General features: G+C 39.5%; 1 protein-coding gene across 7 annotated transcripts in view; it reads right to left on the bottom strand.

Moving 5' to 3' along the window:
• The window catches only part of NRG1 (neuregulin 1), a 224,826-nt gene that overhangs the window by 161,216 nt on the left and 38,944 nt on the right, over nucleotides 1-24,666 (bottom strand). For all 7 annotated transcript variants that reach the window (XM_058720227.1, XM_058720225.1, XM_058720228.1 and 4 more), the window contains exons 2-3: nucleotides 13,670-13,847; nucleotides 3,097-3,218 (exon numbers count right to left, since the gene is read on the bottom strand). In XM_058720227.1, coding sequence (XP_058576210.1) covers nucleotides 3,097-3,218; nucleotides 13,670-13,847 — 300 coding nt within the window. The remainder of the gene's footprint in view (nucleotides 1-3,096; nucleotides 3,219-13,669; nucleotides 13,848-24,666) is intronic.

Raw genomic sequence — 24,666 nt, 5'->3', positions numbered from 1 at the left:
GAGCAGAGCAGTAGAAGAGGCTGAAGGATCAGAATGATCACTTATTTTCTTTTTGGTTGTGCTGCCACTAAGCCACTGAGGGGTAGAAGGAAAAGAGAGTCTCCTGATATTGCCGAACACATTGGCCTCGTCTATCATGGTGGCTGCTGGCCCAGAGGCTCTGATGAACAGCACACAGGTCCACAGCCTCTGAGGAGAGGGGTGTTTCTAGGAAGCCATGTTTCATTTCACTCTCCAGTGGTGAGCCCAGAGCAGACACTTGACCAGAAGGTAGATAATTGGTAAGCTCTCTAGGTCTTTCCATATGGTCTGGCACAGTAAGTTCTGCAAATCAGATGCTTGCAATGGGGAATCTGCTTCGGAACTAAGAAAGCAATCATAAAATAGGAATTAAAATGGAAAGAATGCCTTAAAAAGAGTCATGAAGAAATGACCAAGTGGGATCACAATCAGGTTAGAGTTCAGAATATAAAGTGGCATAGTTGAAAGCAAGAGAGGTGAGAAGATAAGTAGAAGAATCAAGAAAGTATCTGAGGCACATCAAAGGCAGAAATACTAGAGAGAAGATTCAGAAACCCTTGTCACTTAAATTTTTAGATATGCCCTGGGTTCACTTTTCTCCTTGAACCCCAGTAACAATGAAGTTCCAGTTCTTCCCCATAGAACTCCTTGTTCTTTATGTCTCACACCCTTCCGTCAGTTTTTGTCCTTCACACACCAAAGAATCTACTTAAACATTCACAAACACACAGGTACAGAGTGAGCCATATTAGACCAGGAATATAAGAAATCCGGTTTGGCGTCCTTCTTTGCTACCAAATATCTCGTGATCCTGAATGTATCTGTTTTCAGACACATGCTAAGTCTCCATACCTTTTAAAATGTAATGAGAAGGTTGGATAAGGATGAACTATTTCTAGGCTTCTAAGAAAAAAAAAAAAAAAAAAAAGAAAACAAAACAGACCACCCTGCATTGTAATTGAGATTCTTTATTCTCCTTCAGATGCTCTATGTAAGCCAGTAAGACCCCATTCTATAATGAATTTTAGTTGGTTGTTTAAGAATCACTTCCTTACAATATTCTGTGAACTTCTCTTTCCTCTTGTCAGGTAAAAAAAGCTGATTATCAAAAACATCCCAACTTTCATTTCTCTACATTATAATTGGTTAATACTAAATATTCAAATTGGCAGCCAATTCTTGAAGGAATTAATATGGAAAAATGAGTTGGATGTCTCTCCTATGAGAGAAATGTAAAAAGCTGTATTATCATTCGGCACCCCAAAATTAATAAGAAACTAAACCCTATGGGCTTTTGCCAGGAATGATAGAGCAGTAAATAATTCACTGCTTACTCCTGTAAATCAGAAAACACAGAATAATAGAATAGTACTGTAAGCACTCTGTGAGACCGTGACACTTACTCTAATTGTATTTTCCTGGGAATTTATAGTATACATTGCTCTACAAATCTAATCCAAGCGTCAAAATCGTAATTCAATAGCATTTACCACAAGGAGACACGTTCAAAAAGCCAATGACAAGCTGAGAACAAGCTACTAAACGTGGGACAATAAGAAAAAAAAAAACAAGAATAAGCCACTGAAATAGGTTTTTAAATTTGTGCTTCAAGTAGCATCCTATAAAATTCCATGTGGGGTAAAATAATGCCAGCGGCATGCTTACTGCTTAACCTGTGCTGATTAAAAAGTAAAGTGATGCTATATTTACCCATATAAATTTTAAATGGCTTTTACATTTTAAACTATAAACGCAGCTCCTAAAAATAGTAATGGAAACTACTTTTCACTGTTGTCCTTTACTCTCTGTGGAGGCAGGTATTTAAGATTAAAGTAATGAACTCTGATTACCCTGCGACAGAGCAGTTCAGTGGGGAATCCAGAGAAGGCTGGGAATTAACTTTCCCAACTCCGTCCCATATTTTTATCTTACTCCCTTCTCGCTATCCTACTAAGTCAACGGACACAAACTACATCAGTCTCCTGTGGAGGTGACCCTTGAGTTATTTTTACTCGTCCCTCACATTCTTACCTTACCACTTTAAGAGACGAGGCCTTCACAGCGGACACTCTCTCTCATCTCCTGCCTAGAGCAGAGCAGTGTAATTAGGCTTGGCTTTATGACAGATGACAGGGTTCGTGTGGGCAGTAGTTAAGTGCCATAATGCAAAAAGCAAAAGAAGCACCAAAGGGTTTTTGAAGTCACATTTTATTATTTCAAGAGATTGAGACGCTCCCTGCTAACTCATCAGCTTCTAGAGGTGACTCCATCAAATTGCGGAGTATTGGGGTATCACGAGCAGACAGCCACCAGCTGTGATGCTTTTACTTCTTCAGATCACTCAGAGAAGCTGCTGGAGGGGAAGCAGTACCTTCTACCTCCGAGGCCTCCATTTGCTTAACAAATCTCCCTGGCACTGTTCTCAGGGAAGCAGAAGTCGACTAAACATGGTAGCAAATGCTTTGCCTCTAAGTCTCTCCTGTTCTCAGAATTAACAGGCCTAAAAAAAATTGATAGGCCTAACTTCCTACTACCTAGAACCAGCTGTATTAAAAACACGCAGGAGAACATTAAAATATCCAAGACTGAGTCAGGATTGTATTCTTTTATGCATACACACACACACACATACACTGTACATATATTCATTTGGAATATTCATATGTACATACATATGCATGTAATATACATATCCTGCATATACATATGTATTCTGTATATAAATACTCACACACATATATATACATGTACATATTCTGTTATGGATAGAGCCAAAGACTTGACAGCCGTCCCCGACAAATTTGAAGAAGAGGTATAACCTCTTTCTGTTTCTGCCGTTCATGACCTTATTGAAGTCAAAAAATAAAATCTATGTGTATTTCAGGTTTATATCAAATTGGGGAATGAAGAATTTCACGGAAGACACACAAGATACTTGGAGGATATGGTTTTCCTTCCATGGTTTTTATTTGTTCACAGGAAGATTTACATACAAGTTTATATTACAACTCTTACCACACATCTCGATTACTCCTCTTACAGACTGAGAAACAGGATGTAATAGGTATCTCTTACCATTTGAATCCACAATGGTGATATTGGCAGAGGCGCTATCATTTCCTAATTTGCTGGTCACTCTGCACATATATTCTCCAGAATCAGCCAGTGATGCTTTGTTAATGCGAAGTTCTGACTTCCTGTAAGATCAGGACAAAAGTGGTGTAAGTATATTTCACAGAAATACAGTGACCATCAAAATCTATTTCTCTGTAGTTTCGGGGTTCTCAAACTCCCCCTCCCCACTCTACGGGGACCATGGTAAAACACAACTTACTAATACATACATGTATTAGTATGATGTGACCAAGAGTAAAAATGAGATATTATCACATTTAAGTTATACCATGAACATGACCTTAATTTTATCACCCAGATTAGTAACTTAAAGTAAGTCTTCTCTAAGTTTTCTTTTTACTCCTCTACTGCCACCACTAAACACATCATGCCCCAGATATTTTTTTCAAACCAATTGGTAAATTTTCTTCCTTTCTATATCTAAATGTCATCCGCCACTAGGAAGATTAAAAAAGCGTAAAATCATTTACAAATCTGGTAAGGACAGACACTTAAGGAAGGCTAGAATAGATTAAAATCCTCTGCACTTTTCTCAGTAGTATCATTAGGAATTACGTTAATTTTGAATGAAGAGGATTTAGTACTTACAAAAGAAAGGGAATTTAAGATTTTCATTGCTAGGAGCATAGAAGGACACAAATCACTCTTAATATTGAAATAAATATACAACAACAGCACACACATTTATAAAACTGTATATAAATCAATATTCAGCACTCTTTCAGCCTGGGCAGCATTGTAATTTGCATCTGTCTGTGTTTTACTGTTGCATATAGCCAATAATTTAAGCAGTCTCCATGATTTAAAAACTCAGAACCACTGGGGTTGGTTGAGTTTACTAAAGACTTTTTATTTATTTATTTTTAATTTTTTAAATGTTTTATTTATTTTTGAGGGAGACAGATGGAATGTGAGTGGGAGAAGGACAGAGAGAGATGGAAACACAGAATCTGAAGTGGGCTCCAAGGTCTGAGCTGTCAGCATAGAGCCCAACGTGGGGCTTGAACACACGGCCCACAAGATCATGACCTGAGCCAAAGTTGGAGGCTTAACCTCCCAGGTGCCCCCACTAAAGGCTTTTTAAAGTCACACCTCAGACTGACTACTTGGGCTCTTGGGATGATAACAGGGAGAGAAGACAGCAACTCAAAATTATATGCAAAGCTCACATAAGTTACAACTTCCTAGTTTTATAGTGAAGTTTCTAGTTGTCTTGGCAGATAATATTATTACTCAAATTTGATCAATTGTCCTAATTAATGAAAACTGAATTCCTACGATTCTCCTCCAGTCTGTTGAACTGAACCACCCACCCAGTCCCATATGTAAGCCTTACGGCCTTCCATCATGGTGTTTCCCTTGTGCCATTTCTTCTTCCTAGAAAGGGGGTCCCATATTTGTACCCATCAAGATATAAGCTGACCTTTAGGGACCACCTCAAGTGCCAATTCTTTCTTCAAAGCTTTCATGATCACGTAGCTGGTGCTGCTCTCTTCATTGTCTAAATTCTGATGGCCTTGAGTACCTCCTGGTCCTCACAGTTCTTTCAGTATATCTTATTTTTCAAGCTAGGACATATGCTTTGGAGGGGGAGTCCATAATTTAAACTTCCGGGTATCCTCAAAGTTCTATGAGGATATGCCACTGTTTTGTCCTTGGTGTATCCTCAAACATTACTGGATGAATGTGTGAACAAATGAAGAAAATATTTGGATGCTCCCACTTAAGCTCTCTCCAAGACCTAATGTTCCTAATGTTGGCTGCAGGAAAGGAGGCTGCAATATTAAGAGGGCGCAGCAGTGGGAGGAGGTCCAGACCAAGGCAGCAATGGTCAAACCAACATGTGGACTGAAAAATTGCTGCATTAGTTGTGACTTAGTACAATGTCAGTAAGTAAACTTGAGAAAACAAAACAAAACAAAGTGTACTGTATTCAAATAAATTTGGAAAACATGGCATTAGTTAAACAAAAACAGGCTTTTTTTGGTCTTGTTAATCCTACAGGAACTCTCCAAGTCTTTAATATGCTAATATACTCTGACTCTCCAAGAGGGGAATACATTTAGTGACTAACTTTTTTGAAGACGGAATGCTTGTCATCCACATGGCGTATCTGTTCACATTTCCTGAATACAACGGTCACAGAACAAAGTTGATAAGAAGGGGACCTAATATAATAACACCCTTGTTTACCCATGTAGTGGGGAGGACCACCAAGGGCCATTTATACAGCAATATTCACATATTAATCACACAGGTTCTCCACAGAAAAGTTTCCCTGACATATATCCCTGTAAACCAAAACAGAACAATCTGAGGGCATGTATCTTGGCAAATCGATATTAAGATATAGTAATAAACTATCACAACTTGTAAAATTATGAAAATACAACAATATTAGGACATTATCCCCATCATCTTCTGCTAACTTTTAAGCCTGGTTTTGGAGTATTCAAATCTAGTGTTTTTCCTAATGAGTTATCAGCTATTTATACAACTTTGTCCATAAACACCAAGTTTCCTTTATGACAGACACCAATGAAGAATAGTGAGAAACAATGTAATAAACACTATAATAAGCTTGTTCAGCCCAAAGTAACATAACTAGCTGAAAGAATTTTCATGTACGACTATGGAACCACTAACAATAACTGATAGATAAATCATGAAGAATGTCAGGTTGAGGAATAATATCCTGGTTTTCAACACAGAAGAAAGAGTGGATTCCCGGGCACCTGGGTTGCTCATTTGGTTAACCATCCCACTTCAGCTCAGGTCTTGATCTCATGGTTTGTGGGTTTGAGCCCCTCATCGGGCTCTGTGCTGACAGCCTAGATGGCTCAGTTGGTTTAGCATCCAATTCTGGATTTCAGGTCTGGTCATGATCCCAGTGTCATGGGATGGAGCCCTGTGTGGAGCTCTGCACTGAGCATGGAGCGTGCTTAAGATTCTCTGTCTCTGTCTCTGTCTCTCTCTCTCTCCCTCTGCCCCTCCTCCCCACTCGTGCCCTATTTCTTTCTCTCTAAAATAAAAAAAATTAAAACATAAAATAAGAAAATGGTAACTTTTCTTGTTCAGCCCCTAAATTCTAAATTATCACAATAACATCCCAAGAATATACAACACTCTGAGATACAATGATTCCAAGAACACCCCTTCTTTCCTATTTACGTAAGTTAAGGAGGAGTCCTTAATGATATGTGAGGAGTTCCTTCTCAGCCCTGTGCCATTAACATTTTTACTAACGAACTGGATCAAACTATAAGAAACATGGTAATCAAATTTACAATTAAATTGCCTTGAAGGGTTAGTTCTTAAAAATCTTCCTAATAGACCTACACAGTGTTTCCTGGAATATTATTCCAAGTAATGTAATAAATTTTATGCTTGAAAAAGAGAAAGGATAAGAAAAAAAGAAAAAGAAAAATTTTCTATGCTCAAATAAATACTGCATTGAACAAAGTTAAATAGATTTCTTTACAACAGTACCTCTTAGTGGTTTTTATGCAAATATGTGCTATGAATTTCCAAGGCAAGGGTGACATGTGGCTAAGGTATCCTTTCCATAGAGAACCCGCTGGGAATTCTAGGACTGAACATCAATCGGCCCAGAACAAGGTTCAGTTTAATCAAGACAAACATAACAAATACATTCCAGCTCAAAAATCAGTAGCAAAATACAGGCTTGGAGAGACGTGCCTTGACAATAATATATACAGAAAAAAGGATTTCAATTAGCCATGAATTTAACATTATTCCATTTTAAACAACTACTAAAAAAAGAAATAAGAAAAAAGAAACATACACTGTTGGGCCATATTAATATTAAAACAGCATAAATCAAACTGGATAAAAGTCTCAATACACTGCTCACAGGCGGGATCACATCTAGAATATTTAATTATGTTTTGAAGTGGCATTTGATGAAAAATATCAATAACTAGAGGACTTTAGAAGAGGTTGATCAGCGTTGAATAGAGCTTACAAATCTTATCACTAGAGAAGATTCTGTTAAAGAAACAGAGGTCCTACTGGCAGGCACCTATGAACATGATATGGATAGCTTTGTAAATACATTTCATGGTCACCTGGAAAAGAAAACTATCTGGGGAGGCTCTTGTGGAATTATGTCTTACAGGAAAAAGAAGGCATATTTTGAGTGTAAGGAAGAATTTTTGAACATTCAAAAATGGGGAGAGTGTCTTTCTCTTTGGAAAGATTCAAGTCTGGATAACCACCTGTCAAGAATATCTCTATGCAGAGAAAAGATTAAATTAGATCAGTGGTTTCAAGTATTTTGAAAAAAAAAATCCTGTTTTAAAGTGAAAGCTTAAAACAGAGCCTTATATTCAAAGCTATCATGAAGAGACAAAGATGTTCAGGTCAAAGTGGCTGGCAGCCCATTTTCAATCTGAAGATTCTTCAGGGACACGATGGGAAAAACATTTATCCAGATGATCATTAAGATCCTTTTGAATTCCAGTGATACATTGAACTATGAGAGTCTTCAATCGTTAGGTCCTAGAGTAAGGAACAGGAAGCAGGAAGAGAGTAGAAATAGAAAATCCTTTCTTGAAAATTATATATTGCAATGATTTGGGGATTTGATAAGTATGGTTACAACAGTTTTGTTTTACTCTCTTTAATAGGCTACCGTATGCCCTCCATAGGAAGGAAGTTAACTTGGAAAAAGGGTGACTTCCCTTCCAATCATAAAATGAACCTTTTGCTCTTTAATCAACGAGTTATCCAGAAATCTGGGAGGGGTTGATGTTTTAGTGGATTTTCACTTTCTAAAAGTATTAAAAGAATTAACTCATGTAAAGTGTTTAAATGCACTCCCAATAAATGTTAACTCTTATTACAGTCACATTCTATATTCCTGCAATATTTAGACTTCTTATGAGCATACATTACTTTTGGATGAAGAAAAACAATGCTATGTAAAAATAAAGTAATACAGACTGATTTAAAGACAGAAGTTCTAAATATTAATTTCTCTTTTTTTAATATCAAAATGCAAACTCTGTTCTTTCAATAAGTACTTACTGACAAAATGGGCCCAAGGTTCCAATAACTACTATCTCCTTTTTCTTAGTTGGCTTGATTCTTCCACCATAGTTTATAGGCCAAGGCAACTTTAACGCATATGGGAATATCTCATCAGTTGATAGAATTCCATTCCTCTGATCTCTAAGGAATCCTATATGAACTCTGTGAGTGTGTGTGTATGTGAGTATGTGAGTGTGCTTGTGGGTGTGTGTGTGTGTGTGTGTTCAACACAGCTTCAGACACTGTTGACCTGTCAATAAAGAGAAGGATACAGAGCAGGGAGAAGCAGCTGTCATATACAGTACTAGGGACTGCACCAAATGCCTCACATAAACCCTATGAAATGGGCACTGACTATTCCCATTTACACCTAAGGAATTTGAGATTTCCTTATAATATAAAATTAAAATGATCTGCAAGAACTGTTCAGCTGATAAAAGAAAGGGATGCATGTGAACGTTTTCTATTATACAGTCAAAGACCCGCAACAATTGTCAACAGAAGAAAGCATTCTTTTAAAACTTTTGCAGAAATCTGACCAAACCAATTAGATCCAATTTTAAACAAAAGTAAAATACGTGAGAGTGGAAAAGAAGAGCTGAGGAAACACTATGGGCATCCAAAGGAGCATGCCACACACACATGACAGGAAGTCGGCCTTTCACGAGGCTAACGTAGAACAGATATTTCAATGAGGCCGGTCTGACAGCCTCAAATATGAATCTGTCACACTCCAAGCTCTTTAACCAGTCTTCTTGGCCAAAACTATCCACCCGGCAGAGGAAACAGAACAAAAGGATAAGCAGACACATAACACTAGGGCATTTTCCATTTTTTAAAAATTGGTTCCACCTGTTGCTTCGCCAAATAAAATAAACAGCCTCAAATGTAAATTCGAAATCGTAGGAAGAACATGTAGGAATGTATGTCATTAGTAGGAGCAGGACAGAAGGGCGATAAAACTTTACAAAATAATGGAGATTTCTTATTGCTGTGATGTCTTTTCCTAACGCTAAGGGATTAAAGGGAAATTCTGGCTGCAATGTACCATCTAGATTCTGTGAAAAAGAAAACCTAGACTAAGGATTGGAAAAGAGTCAACATTTTTCTTAAAATAAAGACAATCCCAATGAAATCCTAAATCTCACACTACAATTCACCTCTGCTTGGTTGATCAAAGCCGAAGATAAAGTTTGAGTAACCAAGTAACCAAGGCAAAACGTTAACAATTTGAATATGTAGGTGAAACTGAAAAATTAGAGTGTTTTTTTATGAAAGACCATCACCCAATGCCTAAGCATGTCTCCAGCCCTGTGTTGTGGCTTCACTATATGTAGAAAAATCACCAGTAACTGAAAAGACAGCAGGCATAGAGTCAGACCTAGTTCAAATCCAAGCTTGAGCATTCATTAACATTGGACATACAGCAAGAAACTAAACTTCCCTCATCTTAGGACATTCATTTTTTTAAAAAATGGGTATAACAATAATAGTATCCATTCTCAGGCGCTTAGGTGGCTCGGCCTGTTAAGCATCCAACTCTCGATTTCAGTTCAGGTCATGATCTGACAGTTTGTGGGATCCAGCCCCGCATGGGGCTCTGTGCTGACAACACGGAGCCTGTTTGGGATTCTCTCTCTCCGTCTCTCTCTGCCCCTCCCCCCAATAAATAAGTAAACATTTTTTCAAAATCGTATCCATTCTCTTATACGTATAGGACAAGTTGAAATAATAGGGCACCTTGCAAATGTTAATTAAATTTAGATTGAGTCTGGTTCTTTAGCCTTAAAAAAAAGTTGACAACACTAATGGCCCACTTTACACAAAGTGTCTTATTTTTGGAAGATCAAATATGTTAAAATGTTTCACCAAGAGTAATTTACAGTCACATAACCTGAATAAAACGCCTTTTCTTCCATTTAATTCTTTCCAGCAAGGCTATTGTTTAAAAGAAGTAATTTCTGAATATTGGCCTTTCTGGTATAATGGGATTTTATTAACATGTAGACAGTACTCTTAGCTGTCTGGACCTATGAAGCCAACATGAAAATGCTTTTCTGAATACTGATGACTCTTTTATATGTCATCCAAGCCATGCAACAAATTACCTCTTTAAGCATATACATACTGTTTTCACCTTATCTACTCAACTTCATTTGCTTCTCCCCAGGCTTCCTTAGACTAAATACTCGCAGTCTGAAGATGCTTTGTTCTATTCCCTCAATCTCTTCTCCCTCCCCTCCTCCTCTCCTTCTTTCTTGGAAGCCTCCCCTGTCCCTGCCTGGGTCCCCTTGCACTTCTTGCTATGACACCCAATGACTATCGCTACTGTAGAAGTTAAGATGGAATATTTTAACTGTTCAGCAACTCTCTCCCCTCTAGACCACCTGCTCTTAAGAACAGGGAGCATGTCCTCCATGTCTGGGTACCTGGCGTCTAGCCCAGGGTCTGACACACAGCATCTTGTCCCATAAAGGACTGAATTCCCATCGACTCGCCCACTGGCCTCTCTACTGTCCTATAAACAGAACTTGCGGGACGCCTGGGTGGCTGAGTTGGTTAAATATCTGACTTTGGCTCAGGTCATGATCTCATGGTTCGTGAGTTTGAGCCCTGCATCAGAGTCCACTTTGGATCCTCTGTCTCCCTTGCTGTCTGCCTCTCCCCCACTCTCTGCCCCTCCCCTGCACACACTCTCTGTCTCTCTCAAAAATAAACATTAAAAAAAATTAAAAACAAAACAAACAAAAACCCAGAACTTGCTACTGACTACCGTTCTGCTCCTTCTCTATAACTTCCCATCCCACCCTACCCACCCAGCCAGAGGGGATTCTCTCCCTTCAGCTGACAAATCCACCTCTTCGTGGCTACTCCTATAGCTCTCGGGGTCTCTCCCTCTTCCCAAGCTCAGTATCAGGAACCTACAATTTAGCACCAGGCTTTACTGTATGTATGATGGGCTAGATCATTCATCAGGGGTATTTTCCCTAATTAAATCTTGACTTAGAGTAGAATTTACCTTAATATAAATAATAATTTTCTAAAAGGTCACTATTTGCAAACGGATGGGCTGCTTGAAAATCCTGAAGTTCCCCAGCCCTAAGAGTGCTTTAGCATACAACCTCGGAAACCACCATGCTTTCAGATAAGGCTGAACTCCAGAATCCCTATATGATCTGTGACCCCCCCTGAGTGCAGAGATAACGCCCCATGCTGCTCCCATTTCCTCCCATTCCCAGCATAAAGCCTTCCGTGGGCACCTAAATATTACTGATATCATTTGACAGCCATGTGGAAAGAAATGAGACATTCTCCTGCATGTGAAGATAACTTAGTTTCTTACAAATGTGTCTTAATTGATGAAAAACAAAGCAGACTTCAAAATCCAGTATCTAAAAGTTTTTTTTTTCTTGTTACACTTGTCAAAGCATCAGAGTTATTTTTTTTCAGTTCACTTGCTCTTCCTCCTCCCCTCCCCACATGCACACAGGTTATTACACCTGTATGCTTTCCATTTTTAAAAGAAGGAGTAAGGCATTAAAGGGACCCAAGGAACAGATCTGTGTTCCGGCGTAGTTTCTTACTCGTTGTATGACTCAAGGCCAGGCAGAACATTTTTGTTTTCCATCTAAATTTCTTAATATGCAAAATTAGTCACCACGTACAGTTCAACTTCCCCTACTACCTATGGGAATGTTGCAATAAGTAATATTATGTAAAAAAAAAAAACCCAAAAAACAAAAAAACCACACCATGTCACTTTACAGAGTTAGTTTTTATATCTTTGGAGAAGCATCTGTTGCAAATGCAATCCCTACTCTTTTGTCCAAGTCAAGAGATCCTGCTGACACACTAAACAAGGAGACTAAGCAGTGTAGTTAATAAAGCCATGGAAACTAGGGGGAAAATTCACTGATTATGGTTATTAGAGCAATTAAACACTTTGGGAAGATTAAATTAAATTTCCATTATAATCACTTTGTTTACTCTTGCTTCATGACTGTGTGACAATTCTTTGGTAGGTGTTCTAGAAAATCAAAGTACAGGAGGAGACTCTTTTGTTGTTGCTGCCAGTATCACATCTGGGATGTCACTGGAATCTGCGGAAGCATGAGTAAAGAAAATGTGATCTTTGGGGCGCCTGGGTGGCTCAGTCAGTTAAGCGTCCAACTTTGGCTCAGGTCACGATCTCACGATTCATGGGTTCAAGCCCCGCATCGGGCTCTGTGCTGACAGCTCAGAGCCTGGAGCCTGCTTCAGGTTCTGTCTCTCCCTCTCTCTCTGTCCCTTCCCCACTTGCAATCTGTCTCTCTCTCTCTCTCTCTCTCTCTCTCAAAAATAAACATTAAAAAAAAATTTTTTTAAAGATTAAAAAAAGAAAATGTGATCTCTGAGTTTGGAAGTGCTATCACACAGGTCACACTGATTAAAGGACTATTTGCAAGCAAAACTCTCACATACTTATCTCTTCCTTAATTTCAAAATGTAGTTTGATGTTAGAAGAGAATCTCTTAACTAAGGAGGTAAATAAAAATGAGGAGAATAGGAATAATAAAGGAGCATCGTTTTAGACTAGGTATAAACCCCCCTCCAAGAGGTTATAGGAATCACAAGAAGCCTTTCCAAATGTGGACCTCCACAAGGAAGGTGGGATGATTTAAGATTCTTGCTAAGATGCTCTGATGTTTTAATCTGCTACAGTGGGTGATGTAGTTTCACAGAATTGTCAGTTAAAAAAACTTATTGGGGGGAGGTGCCTGGGTGGCTCATCAGTTGAGCATCCAACGCTCGGTTTCGGCTCAGGTCATAGTCTCATGGTCCGTGGGTTCAGGCCCCGAGTCGGGCTCTGTGCCGGCAGCATGGAGCCTGCTTGGGATTCCCTCTCTCTCTGCCCTTCTCCCACGCGTGCTCACTCTCTCTCTCTCAAAAATAATAAACAAACTTAAAAAAAACCTTATTAGGTAGAGCTGTATGTATTAACCTCTTAACTTGAAAATAGTTGAAATTCGAGTGACCGCATTCTCTTTCCATAAATCTAGGTATTTATTCAGCTTTATCACGAAGTTGGGATGTTGATTGTAGAAGGCACTGTACTCTCAACAGCATTCGTCTTATTTTGAAGAAGTCGAATTTTAAGATCTAACATATTCCAATTACAGCAGCTACCACTACCACTAAAGCTACTTCCTTCCTTCTCCCTCCTATCCCCCTCCACGCCCTACAGTTCTCTCCCCACCCATTTTCTTTCCTCATCCAGAAGCTGCAAGAATCAAAATTTCAAATTCCTTTCTATATAGTAACGCAATTTCTGGCCACCATAGAATGAAAAACCTTTTTCATTTACTATAGATCATGCTTTTTGATAGTAAATTTATTTATTGGGGCTGAGAATAATTTTTATTCTATTTTATAGCATTCCATTGCTAGACACTGCCTCTGCTATTATATGCACGATACTTACCCTGGCTTTTTTTGTATCTTGATGTTCTGTGGTTTGTTCTTTCGGTTTAATTCGTTCCCATTCTTGAACCACTTGAACTTGAGAGAGGAGTATTCGGAACTGGTCTCACACCGAAGCACTAGTTTAGAGCCTGCAACAGACTCCTGGCTTCTCATCTCTTTCAACCGGGGAGGCAAAGCTAAAAAACAAAAGAGAAGGAAAAAAATTTTGATCATCTTCTAAAGAGAAACATATTAATTTTAGGTGAGCTGGATCAAGACACCATTCCCAAATGTTTTACTATCTGAGAGAGAAAGACAGAAAGGGGGGAAAAAATGAGTCAACCAAAATGGATCTCAGCTTGGAGAAAAATAAAATGCCCAAATATAAAATATACTTGGGGCAGGGGAGAGCGAGGGGAACCTAGACTGTAAAATATTCTGAAGGGTCAATTCCTCAATCTTTACATTTTTCTGATGCCATTAAAAATCCTGAACAGTGGTCATTTCAAAAAGACAAAAAACTATGCTAGAGGAGAATACGCAGCTAGGCCATTATGACTAATATTATTATTATTTTAAATTCCAGTATAGTTAACACACAGTGTTATATTAGTTTCATGTGTACTATATACAGGCCATTATTTTGAAAGTACGTTCACATCTCAGATCACAAATAATCTTCATCATGGCTCTGTAAATACGTACAGCAGGCATCAAACCCATTTTTTAATGGGGAAGTTTAATTTCAGAGATGGGTAAGTGACTGACTTGTCCACGGTTACAATGTTTCTGGAGAGTCAGAGTTAGACGATGCTATCATCAGAGGTGACCACAGAACAAAGAGAACTCGTAACTCTTAACGACGTTCCCTTCTTCAAGAAAGAAATTCTTTAGCGACATCACTTTTTTTATTGGGCCTCAGGCTGGTGTCCTCCACGCAATGAATGACCATTCCCGATGACAACCATACTCAGATCAAATTGTCAGTTTGATTGGCTTTAGCTCTTCTAAATCTTCTCAACAGACTGGAAGTACTTAAGCTGTGCATTACCTGGTAGAATACCTTAAGCACCTATATACCAGTCTTATTTTAAGCAAGACAGCTTAAAAGAGTATCTATTCTCTACAGAAATATTTATGGATAAAATGGTATACTCTCCGAGATTTGCTTCAAAATAAAATGGTGGCAGGGAATGGATCGGCATAAAAATGAAACAAATTTCCCAAGAAGTTGGTCCATCATTGTAGAAGTCAAGCAACAATTCAATATAGTAGGCCTGTTTTTTTTCATAATAAAAGTGGGTTTTTTTTTTAAATAAAATCATAATGAGTGGACCTTCCTCTGCACACACTTCACTTAATAATCAACATCACAGAATTTGAGCTCTCAACACTGTTTCCGCTGAGTCTCAGAGAAGCCAATTACGAAGCCCACTTCTGCTCTAGTTCAGGTATTAACTTAAAACCCTGGCAAATAAGACTGGTCTCCCTGATTCAGGGCATAATGATTCACTGGGTGTGGTGACCAGGACACCAAGGACAGCCATCAGAGCCATATTAGACACAACCAGGAAACCAAGTTCCCTTCCTACTCAGGGTCTGATTGTTTTTCTACATTTCTGCCCTTAACCAAGTAAATCAAATGTCAGGAATAAGCATAGGAAGGTTCCTACAAATTATAGCAAAAACCATTTGAATGCTGTGATTTCTTAGCAGTGCTCCTAAAAATCACGTCCCCTTTTTATTTATTTGGAGCCTAGGAGATGTCGTGGAGAAGTTGGCACTTAATGTGGAGACACAGCGGCAAGGTAGAAAACTCATGTCAGCTGTTCTTAGCCTTTGATACCTGATTATTTTGTCTGGTTCTTATTTTCTGACAGCTTGAGAATAAGATTTACTCTAAACAGGTTTTACAGGAGTCTTCCTTTTTAAGCTGGGGTTCATGCATCTCTGTTTTGGAGGTTTTTAAAGACAGACTAAATTCTCATCTCTCTGGAATAGTGTCTGTATGTTCTTATTAACTCTTTAAGGCATCTTCAATTTTTGTTAAGCCCAGCAAAGGGTGTTAAAAAAAAAAACAAATCTGCTGTAGCTAAATGGCACCAAAGAAACTGGTTTACACGTATTAAGAAAAATAAATCGTCTCACTATTTTATGTATAAACTAAAATAACTAGCTTGACATTTTTTTGGTTTTCACTGAGTTTTACATTTAACTTGGCATGCCACCCAGACTCTCAAGGTTTAGTCCCTTGCCTTTAAGCAAAATGTTTTCACTGAAATATTCCAGATATCCTTAACTCCCAATAAGCACCAGGTCCTGTCACCCCACAGCTCTAGACAATTGTTTATCAATACAGCCGGAAGAGAAATGTACTAGACTTTATGCTCTTGAGTTTGACTAAACAATTTTCATAAAATCATGTGCATCTTTTTCCTTTTCTCTCATTCCCTTTCTCTCTCCCACCTCTTCTTCCCCTCCTGTTCGTCTATCAATCAATCTCTTGGTTTCAAATGTGAGAGAACAAATCAGACAAATTCAAAATGGAGGGATATTCTGCAAAACAGCTGGTCTAGGCTTCAGAAGTGTCAGTGTCACGAATGACAAAAGAAGACCGACCATGAGAACCGATGCAAATTCAAAAACATGACAAGTAAATGCAATGTGGAGCTGTCACTGAATCCCGTGTCGTAGAAAACACTCTGAAAGATAGTAATGGGACTACCAGGGAAATACAAATCCGATATCGTATCAACATGAAATTTCTGTGATCACGCATTGTGGTTACACAGAAGGTCCTTGTTCTTAGGTGGTGTCTGCTGAAGAACTGGGGGTGAAATGTCACGATGCCTACAACTAAATCTCAACCGATTCAGCAGGTAAGGAAATACACACTTGCATGTGCACATAAACACATTCACAAAGAAAGGAAAAAAAAAGGAATCTTGGTTTCTCTTTGTTTTCCTGCCTCATTCACCTGGTCTTTCTGTAGTTCAATGAAAGGCTCAGGATTTCATTATGTTTCAATGCCTTGGCTAAGTTTGCCGTCATGAAGGAGATTCTTGGGAAGATTTGAGTTTTAATGTACATGTCTATCTCCTAAAATGATATCCTCCATTCAAATTCTGTGAGTGAGACAGCCCTGAAATCCTCAGATGGCTCAACCTCATATCCATGACTTTGGGGCTCCAATCTTGCTAGGTCCTTCGGTGCAAGGAAAACAATCACTCATCTGGAATGTCAACATTTATCCTTTCTTTTGGGGTTTCATGTGCAAAGATGTACACATCTGTTGTCTTTAAGAGATAATCTGTGATGTGGGGCGCCTGTGTGGCTCAGTCGGTTGAGCGTCCGACTTCGACTCATGTCATGATCTCGCAGTCCGTGAGTTCGAGCCCCGCGTTGGGCTCTGTGCTGACAGCTCAGAGCCTGGAACCTGTTTCAGATTGTGTGTCTCCCTCTCTCTCTGACCCTCCCCCGTTCATGCTCTGTCTCTCTCTGTCTCAAAAATAAATAAACGTTAAAAAAAAATTTTTTTTAAAAAGAGATGATCTGTGATGTAGTGCTGCAGAGACCTTCAGATTAGAAGGTCTTTCTTAGCTGAAATATCCACTCCTTTAGCTGACCCTGTGTATAAACATTTCTTAATGATTCGGGTTTCTGGTATACCTCTATCGACTAGCCTGAGTTCCTCCCTCTTGCACACAGTTTCGAGTACGTCAGAAGTGCAGAAGTTCCCAGCTATTCTAACTTTGCAACCTTCAAAGTTTACTTGCAGTAATGGCGCCTTCTGTATCCTTCACGGGTAACAACCTAGGACATGAGGACATTCGCCTTTCAGGGAAGAGCTCTTTCAAGGAGTTAACTCAAAATCCCCCCGAGCGTAAATGGAGAAACACACCTGTACAGCATCAACACACCTACACAACCGCATCCTTGGTCCATGGGTGTTCTCTTGTCAGGGGTACCTTCCCCGTAAGTGCCATACAAACTTCCTCACTCATTCTTGGCGGAGCCCAAATTCAAGGGTCCTGAAGGCTTGGCAACAACATAAACTCTTCTCTGTCTTCTTACATAACCACACTAATGGAACAGCCCTGGATATTTCACAGACTCCTAACAAAAATGCAAGCGAATACTGAGCACATATGGTTTGTGCAGTTTTTCCCATCTATCCCTAATGAAATAGTTTTCAAGACATTTTCTTTTATTAGATTATAAAATAATAACTATATTTTAATGGAATACATTTTACTCTGTATGTTTCCCAGTCAATGGTTTACTCACATGAAATAATCTTGTTTATTTCATTAACAAAAATCTTCTCCACCAAGTACTTTCTAGTACTCAGATGTAACTTTATAAGGCCACAGGTCACTTCTAAACTGGGAGAGCAATTTTTTAACGATGTACTTCGATTTTAAAACTTGCAAAAAACATGTTATTTGCCTCTCAGTCCCTGGCTAAGAGTAAATGGTCCGTTAACTAAAAATTGCTTGAAGGCAAAACAATGCTAAGTTAATGCTTTGGATGTAGTAAGTGTTCTGAGAATCTCTGACATGATTTAATTGTATTTGGTCTGCCACAGTTCAAAATTTCACTCTCAGTGTGTTTCTGGACAGGCAGGAGTTCCACACCCTGAAACAGTCTAATGATAGAGCAAGTTCTAGACAGTCTTTGCCAACATCTATTTCAAACTTGCTTGACATTAATATGAATGCATCTACACCCTTAGAAATGTATCAACAGAGACAGACAGTAAAGTGCAAAAGAGAACAGCCTTTAAAAACAGAAACTCAAAAACCCTCAGAGCAATGCCACACACTTTACAGGCATTTCTTTTTACTGGCTTTCAGGGTTTTACAGGCTTTTAAAAGATCACAAACACACTCTTCTGACTCTAACTCAATGCAAGCCGTCTGTTTTTGCACTTGTGTTTCTTATTTGATATGTCATGCAACGTAGAAAAGAATTGTGGTGGTAATCCCCAAATCTTCATCTTACATCGTGACCACACAAAAATTTAGGGCAATATATTCATTTATTCCAACAATTTAATGTGTGAATGAATATCTATGCTAAAGGTGAAATAGGTGAAAAGAACCGTTCATCTAAATGATCCTCTTGTTTCGATCTACTGCGCACGTATTTTTAAAATACATTCAGTGCCGTTATATCGAATATTGCCCTGTATTGTTAGAACGGGAAACAAATTTTAGCACGTGTACGGAACCAAGATACGCTGAGGGCATGTGACACTAGATAAGCCGCTGTTTCTGTTTTTTGATGGAGCTGCCAATGCAGAGTTAACTCCTATCACTCCTCTCCACGTTTAACCGCGCAGTTCATCTGAACAGCTTCAACACACTGAACAAATTAAACAGGAAACCTGCAAAATATTATCAAATAACAGTGAGCTTTCAGCTGCGATCCCAGAGAAATCTTCCCTACACACCACCTTTTAAAAGCCTGACATCACACACGTGCAGATCGCACGGTGAAAATTGGTTGTGAGTTAATGAAAGCCACACGAATATCATCAATCAGTCCTCGAAGTAGAAGGATGTCCCTTTTTTGTAGTCAGGTTAGAGGTGAATAACTTACTGCAAAAGCCTCCAAAATTCCTTTCCCGATCATATTTCTCCCTCGTTGAACTACCTTACGGAGAACATTACGGTCAGGCACAGAGTGGATAAAGTTTATGCTTTGCCATCTGGTCTTCTGAGCTGGGCTCACAGATTTAAGCTTAGAAGGGAAAGTGTGTCTTATCAGGTTAAAATTTGTAAATATAGCTGTGTAAAAGGCAGCAAGTTCTGGTGGCAATGACTCCCAGGATTACAACCACTGCTGCTGATGCACTGAGTGATCTTAGGGGAAGAACCACCCAAGAAGGTCACCATTTGCCGCCGCCTATGGGGACTCCGTGCTCGCACTGGCCCATGCTCCAGCTGAATCAGCCTTCAGAAAGACTGTTCCTGACTCTGGTTAACTAGAGTCCCCTGGGAGCTAAAATGGGCCTGCTATCCGTCCCTGTGTATTCAGGAAAGATATCTGGAGGATGAGACAGAACACGTGGGTGCTTTCATGTGAGAAGAAGTCACCATAAAATTCAGGGTTTTATTACAAATCATTCTCAAGCTGACTCCATATCATTGGCACAAACCGAACCTACCCAGTAAACACCTGGGGATTTTGCTTCAAACTACAGTTAAGATAACTGGACTCCAGAAATACCATTGTAGCAGGGTCCGTGTCCAACTCCTTAAATGCGCAAGGGTGTGCACGTGCACTACCGAATAATACCATTGAGCACACTGAATAATCCTCATCACAAATGCGGGGGCGTGTCATTACACAGCGTGAAACAATACAATTGGGGGCCATATTTCAACATCTTGCTTCTAATATTCACAATGGTGGTATCTGCACCCCCAAACTTGGCTTCTCACTAGGGTTCACTGTGATCTCCCAAGCATATCAGTTTCGTTGGTGGGGACTTTTCCACATGGATGTGCTCAAAGTATCACCTCTCACAGTTAACTGTCACAAGTGATGGATAATGGTATGATTCTTTTAAATGCCCCATTTGAGGGCACGAGCCCCAATCAGCCCCGTCAAAATGTTTGCTTATGCTAAGATCACAGAAAATGATAATTACATTGTCCATCTGAATACCACACCCATCAGGCTGCACTGAAAAAAAGCACATGTACAGAAAGAGGGCCATTTAAGGAATGTATCCCTACCAAATGAAAGGACAGGTAAGAGTAGTTATTAGTAGGGGGCCACAGTCCCAAGTCAAAGGATTAGGCTATTGAGGTGTGTGCGCATGTGCACGCGCGTGTGTGTGTCCATTTTGCTTGGCACTGCAGTCAAACATCCAAATGTCTAAATTTATTAGACGGAAGATACACAAGATCTTAGGGGCCTAACACCAAGCAGGACCTCAAGTGCTTGCTAAGGGGTGAGGAGGATGAAGGATCTAGAAGATGCTGAGAAAGTAGAGACCCAGGTCCAAAAGTTATTCCAGAGGCCTCACCTACCTTCTCAAAAGACTTTTTATTGTCTGGGATGGAAGGGCCCCGCGACATTAGTTTTTGTGTGAATGCATTCCACTGGGTTAGGACTCTTCTGTTCTCTGCCATGTGATGCCAAGGAAAAGGAAATGTTACATCTAACTGGAAAACTATCAAATAAGTAGTAGTCTCTGCTTTGAAATGTTCATGTTCTCCTATATTTCTCTTATCTGGTCATCACTGTTTGAGTGTTCTCTGCTTGAACTCTGCCTCGGCGAGGATCCTGGTCATTGTAACCATGTCCCTTCCTGTGACACTCAGTGTCCTATACAGGAGTCTCCCCAGAGGCCAGGTGTTTATCCACTTCAGCAAGAAAGGCACACGCATTTAAATATTATCTCCTCCACCTTCCAATCAAAGTTGATTGTCTTCACTGATTGACCCCAATCTACAAGGTCTAAGCTTTCTCCCTTAACTATTAAGTGTGCTTTTTCATTGATGGCCAACACATATCCCCACATTTATCATTTCTCTGCAACAGTTCTAGTATGTATTTCATATAAGGAGGGTAACTGTTTCATTTTGCAAGTGTGGATATAGGGAGTTATACTGGAACTTGACATAGCCCGATGTCACAAGGCTAACAAGATGTACACCAGGATTTAAACCTGGGACTTTTCTGTCCAACAGGGTGCTTCGACACAGCTTGAGGTGGAGGCGGGAAAGGGGAAGAGGAGAGTAGACTAAAAATGGGATTGATTATTCCATTCCATCATAGCCACTATGGTAATTTTCTGTTTCTCATAATAAGCTATATAAACCAGATCACCTCTCCACGTGTGTCTGTGAGAGATTTACAACATTGCAAAATCCTACAGGGGAAAATAAGTGCAGATTTATTAGGTAAGAGAATTTTTCAGCCTGAAAATTGATATTATGCTTGTTGAAATTAGCAATCTTCCTCCTTTATACAGTTCTGTGAGTTCTTTGCCCAGTATTTCATAACTCGAGGGCCAAAAATAAAATTATAAAACTACCATAAGAGTGTTCCAAAAGCCTATGAGATGAATTTAGAATCTGGCCCTCTTTGGGGCGCCTGGGTGGTTCAGTCTGTTGAGTATCCAACTCTTGATTTCAGCTCAGGTCACGATCTTGCAGCTTGTGAGTTCGAGGCCTATATCAGTCTCTGTGCTGACAGTGCGGAGCCTACTTGGGATTCTCTCTCTCGCTCTCTCTCTCTGCCTCTCCCCCCACTCTCTCTCTCTCTCTGTCTCAAAATAAATAAATAAACATTAAAATAAAGAAGAAGGCCCTCTTAGTACTTTCAACGTTTTGGTTTTTTTTTGTTTTGTTTTTTTTTAATTTATTTTTTGGGACAGAGAGAGACAGAGCATGAACGGGGGAGGGGCAGAGAGAGAGAGGGAGACACAGAATCGGAAACAGGCTCCAGGCTCCGAGCCATAAGCCCAGAGCCTGACGCGGGGCTCGAACTCACGGACCGCAAGATCGTGACCTGGCTGAAGTCGGACGCTTAACCGACTGCGCCACCCAGGCGCCCCAGTACTTTCAACAATAAACTCTTTTAGAGTAATGACCGCTAACATTTGTTGAGTACCTACTATGTGCCAGGCTCTGCTCTAAGAACTTTATGTCCACTCTTTTAAGTTTTATTACAACTCCAGGAGATAGATACGTTTTACTATCATTATTCCCAATTTACAGGCGAGGAAACAGAAACAGAGAGGTAGAGTAACTTCCCATAGTCACACAGCTGGTATATTGCAGCACCCATATCTGGACCCCAGAAGTCTGACTCCAGTGTTTCTGCCCTTAATTACTAGGCGATAAACAATTATTTGCTATGTTGTTGATGTTCATAGTTCAAGTGTCAAATTTAATTTATGGATATATTAATAGTGACCATAGTTTCCTGATTAAATCTGGGAGGGCAGCACGTGACAAATCATTTCTACACACACTCCAAGTACAAAAAGCGTCTGCGACAGAAAGTAGATACGGAAATTACTGAGTTTTCTAAGCAACTATGACGGTTTCTGGGGAAACACAACCAGACAGAACACTTGAAATTGGCATACCAGAACAATTTTTTTTGAACTGTGTGACTGTCATCTGTCAAACGCCACAAAAGTAAACCGTGCTCCGTGTCACTCCCAGGTTGCCTGAAACTCAATAGCCCTTGTGTGAGAACACAGCAATGAGAGGGTCGTAACAGGTTAGTGCTGTTCTTTCAAGGTGTCAAGGCAACGCATCGTGACAACGGATGCTGGACTAAATCACAGCACAGTTGCGGGCAGCTTACGGTAAGCGTTCACCAGGCCTGCCTAATTAAAGCTGTTCCCAGTGCTGCCCGCAATTAGAGGAGAACCTCACTCAATGGACACAAGAGAAGAGGTCCCACAAGCTTCATCTAAGGCCATCAATACACAGGGTTAAAATGGATCCATTACAGTTTGACCTAACTGATGGGCAGCAAATTTCATTTGACATCAGTTTGTAAATTTGATCTTTTCTGTTGTCAAAAAGCAAGGCTTTTTCCTTCATTTGTTATATGTATCTGCCCTACTCTGCCCCAACATGTCACTTCAAAACAGAGAAATGGAGAAATATCTAGTTACTGAAAATCTGATATTGTATTTATTTATTTTCTTACTGGAATGAGGTTTCCCTCTTCCGGTGCTAAAGTTAGCACATTAGCATGACCTTGATGTGTTAACATTCATCTTCATAACCCTTATTTCTTTGTTCAAATTAAATTGCAATCATTTAATTGTTATCACTAAACTTCTCTTTTTCATTTGAAAGAAGGAATTTATGTAGATAGACGTTCTAAACTAGAGAAAATTCCCAGGTAAAATGAGTTAGCACTTGATTATAATTAATTTCAAACAGTGACCACTATGTGAAAACTTTCCAGTATGGCATAAAATACGGGCATAAAACCTAAAGCATCGCTTATGAGCAAAGTCCTTTACTGATCTACCAGTGTTAGTTCCCCATGACCTATTTTTCACATAGCCATTTCAAATTTATTCCTTCTGTGAAGAAGAAAAAAATTTAGCAGCCCTAATCATAAAATAAATGCATCCTTCCAGGATGTTGAAAATCTATTTCTTTGCTATGTAGGCAGGTCAACTTTCCCAGCAACCACAGGTTTCTAATTTTTCCTTTTTATTCACAGACAACTTATTAAACTGAATGACCCTGAAAGGTACATGCCAGGATTGAATGGAACCTTCCTGACTCGCTGAGGCCCACCAGATCAAAGTTAATTTTCTCTCTGCTCTGTTTACTACAGTTTTTATATAACCAGTCTTGCATCCATTCTTATGCAGGGCCCACGTTTGACTTTCCGAGGATCTTTAAAGCTTGAGTAGCTCTTTGCATTTTTAAGCAGGTCCACAGACAAGCTAACAATTGAATCCTTATCATTTTACTTCTACCCCACAGGAAAGACCAGGGAAGACAATTTTCTTATCTTCAGGTTCCCAGGGTCATGAATTTGTTGAAGAGGTGGAAAGTGACCACAGTCAAATTAAACAGACTGTTCGGAGTGAGAAAATCTGTACTGTGTTACATCATTACCGATCATCTAAAGCAATCTCATTTTGTCACCTATCTTGCAGAGCTCCAAGGCTGGGATGCTTTCCTGTACAGTCCTCACAAATCAAACTGTAAGATTAGAGCCCAAGTAGTCTGGTTTCTGACAACATACACACGTGCGCACACACACATGAAGACATGATTCACAGCTTCCCTTATTTTATATAAAAAACAAATTCATTAAACCATCTTTTGAAAATAAAAGTGAGCTGCTTCCCACCCATTCTGAGATAATCCCTTGGTTCCTAAATTGCAGTCACGTTTTCTCAGCACAAAGATTCACAAACACTACACAAAAGGAACTTAAATGAAGTTTTACCTAACATGTCAACACATAGCTTTCATTTCCTCCGTAACGACTGACAAACCACTAGAAATG

Source organism: Neofelis nebulosa, chromosome 3 (assembly GCF_028018385.1).
Source record: "Neofelis nebulosa isolate mNeoNeb1 chromosome 3, mNeoNeb1.pri, whole genome shotgun sequence".
In the NCBI taxonomy this organism is placed as follows: domain Eukaryota; kingdom Metazoa; phylum Chordata; class Mammalia; order Carnivora; family Felidae; genus Neofelis; species Neofelis nebulosa.
The sequence above is the reverse complement of the archived record's forward strand: the minus strand, read 5'-3'. Positions and strand labels throughout refer to the sequence as shown.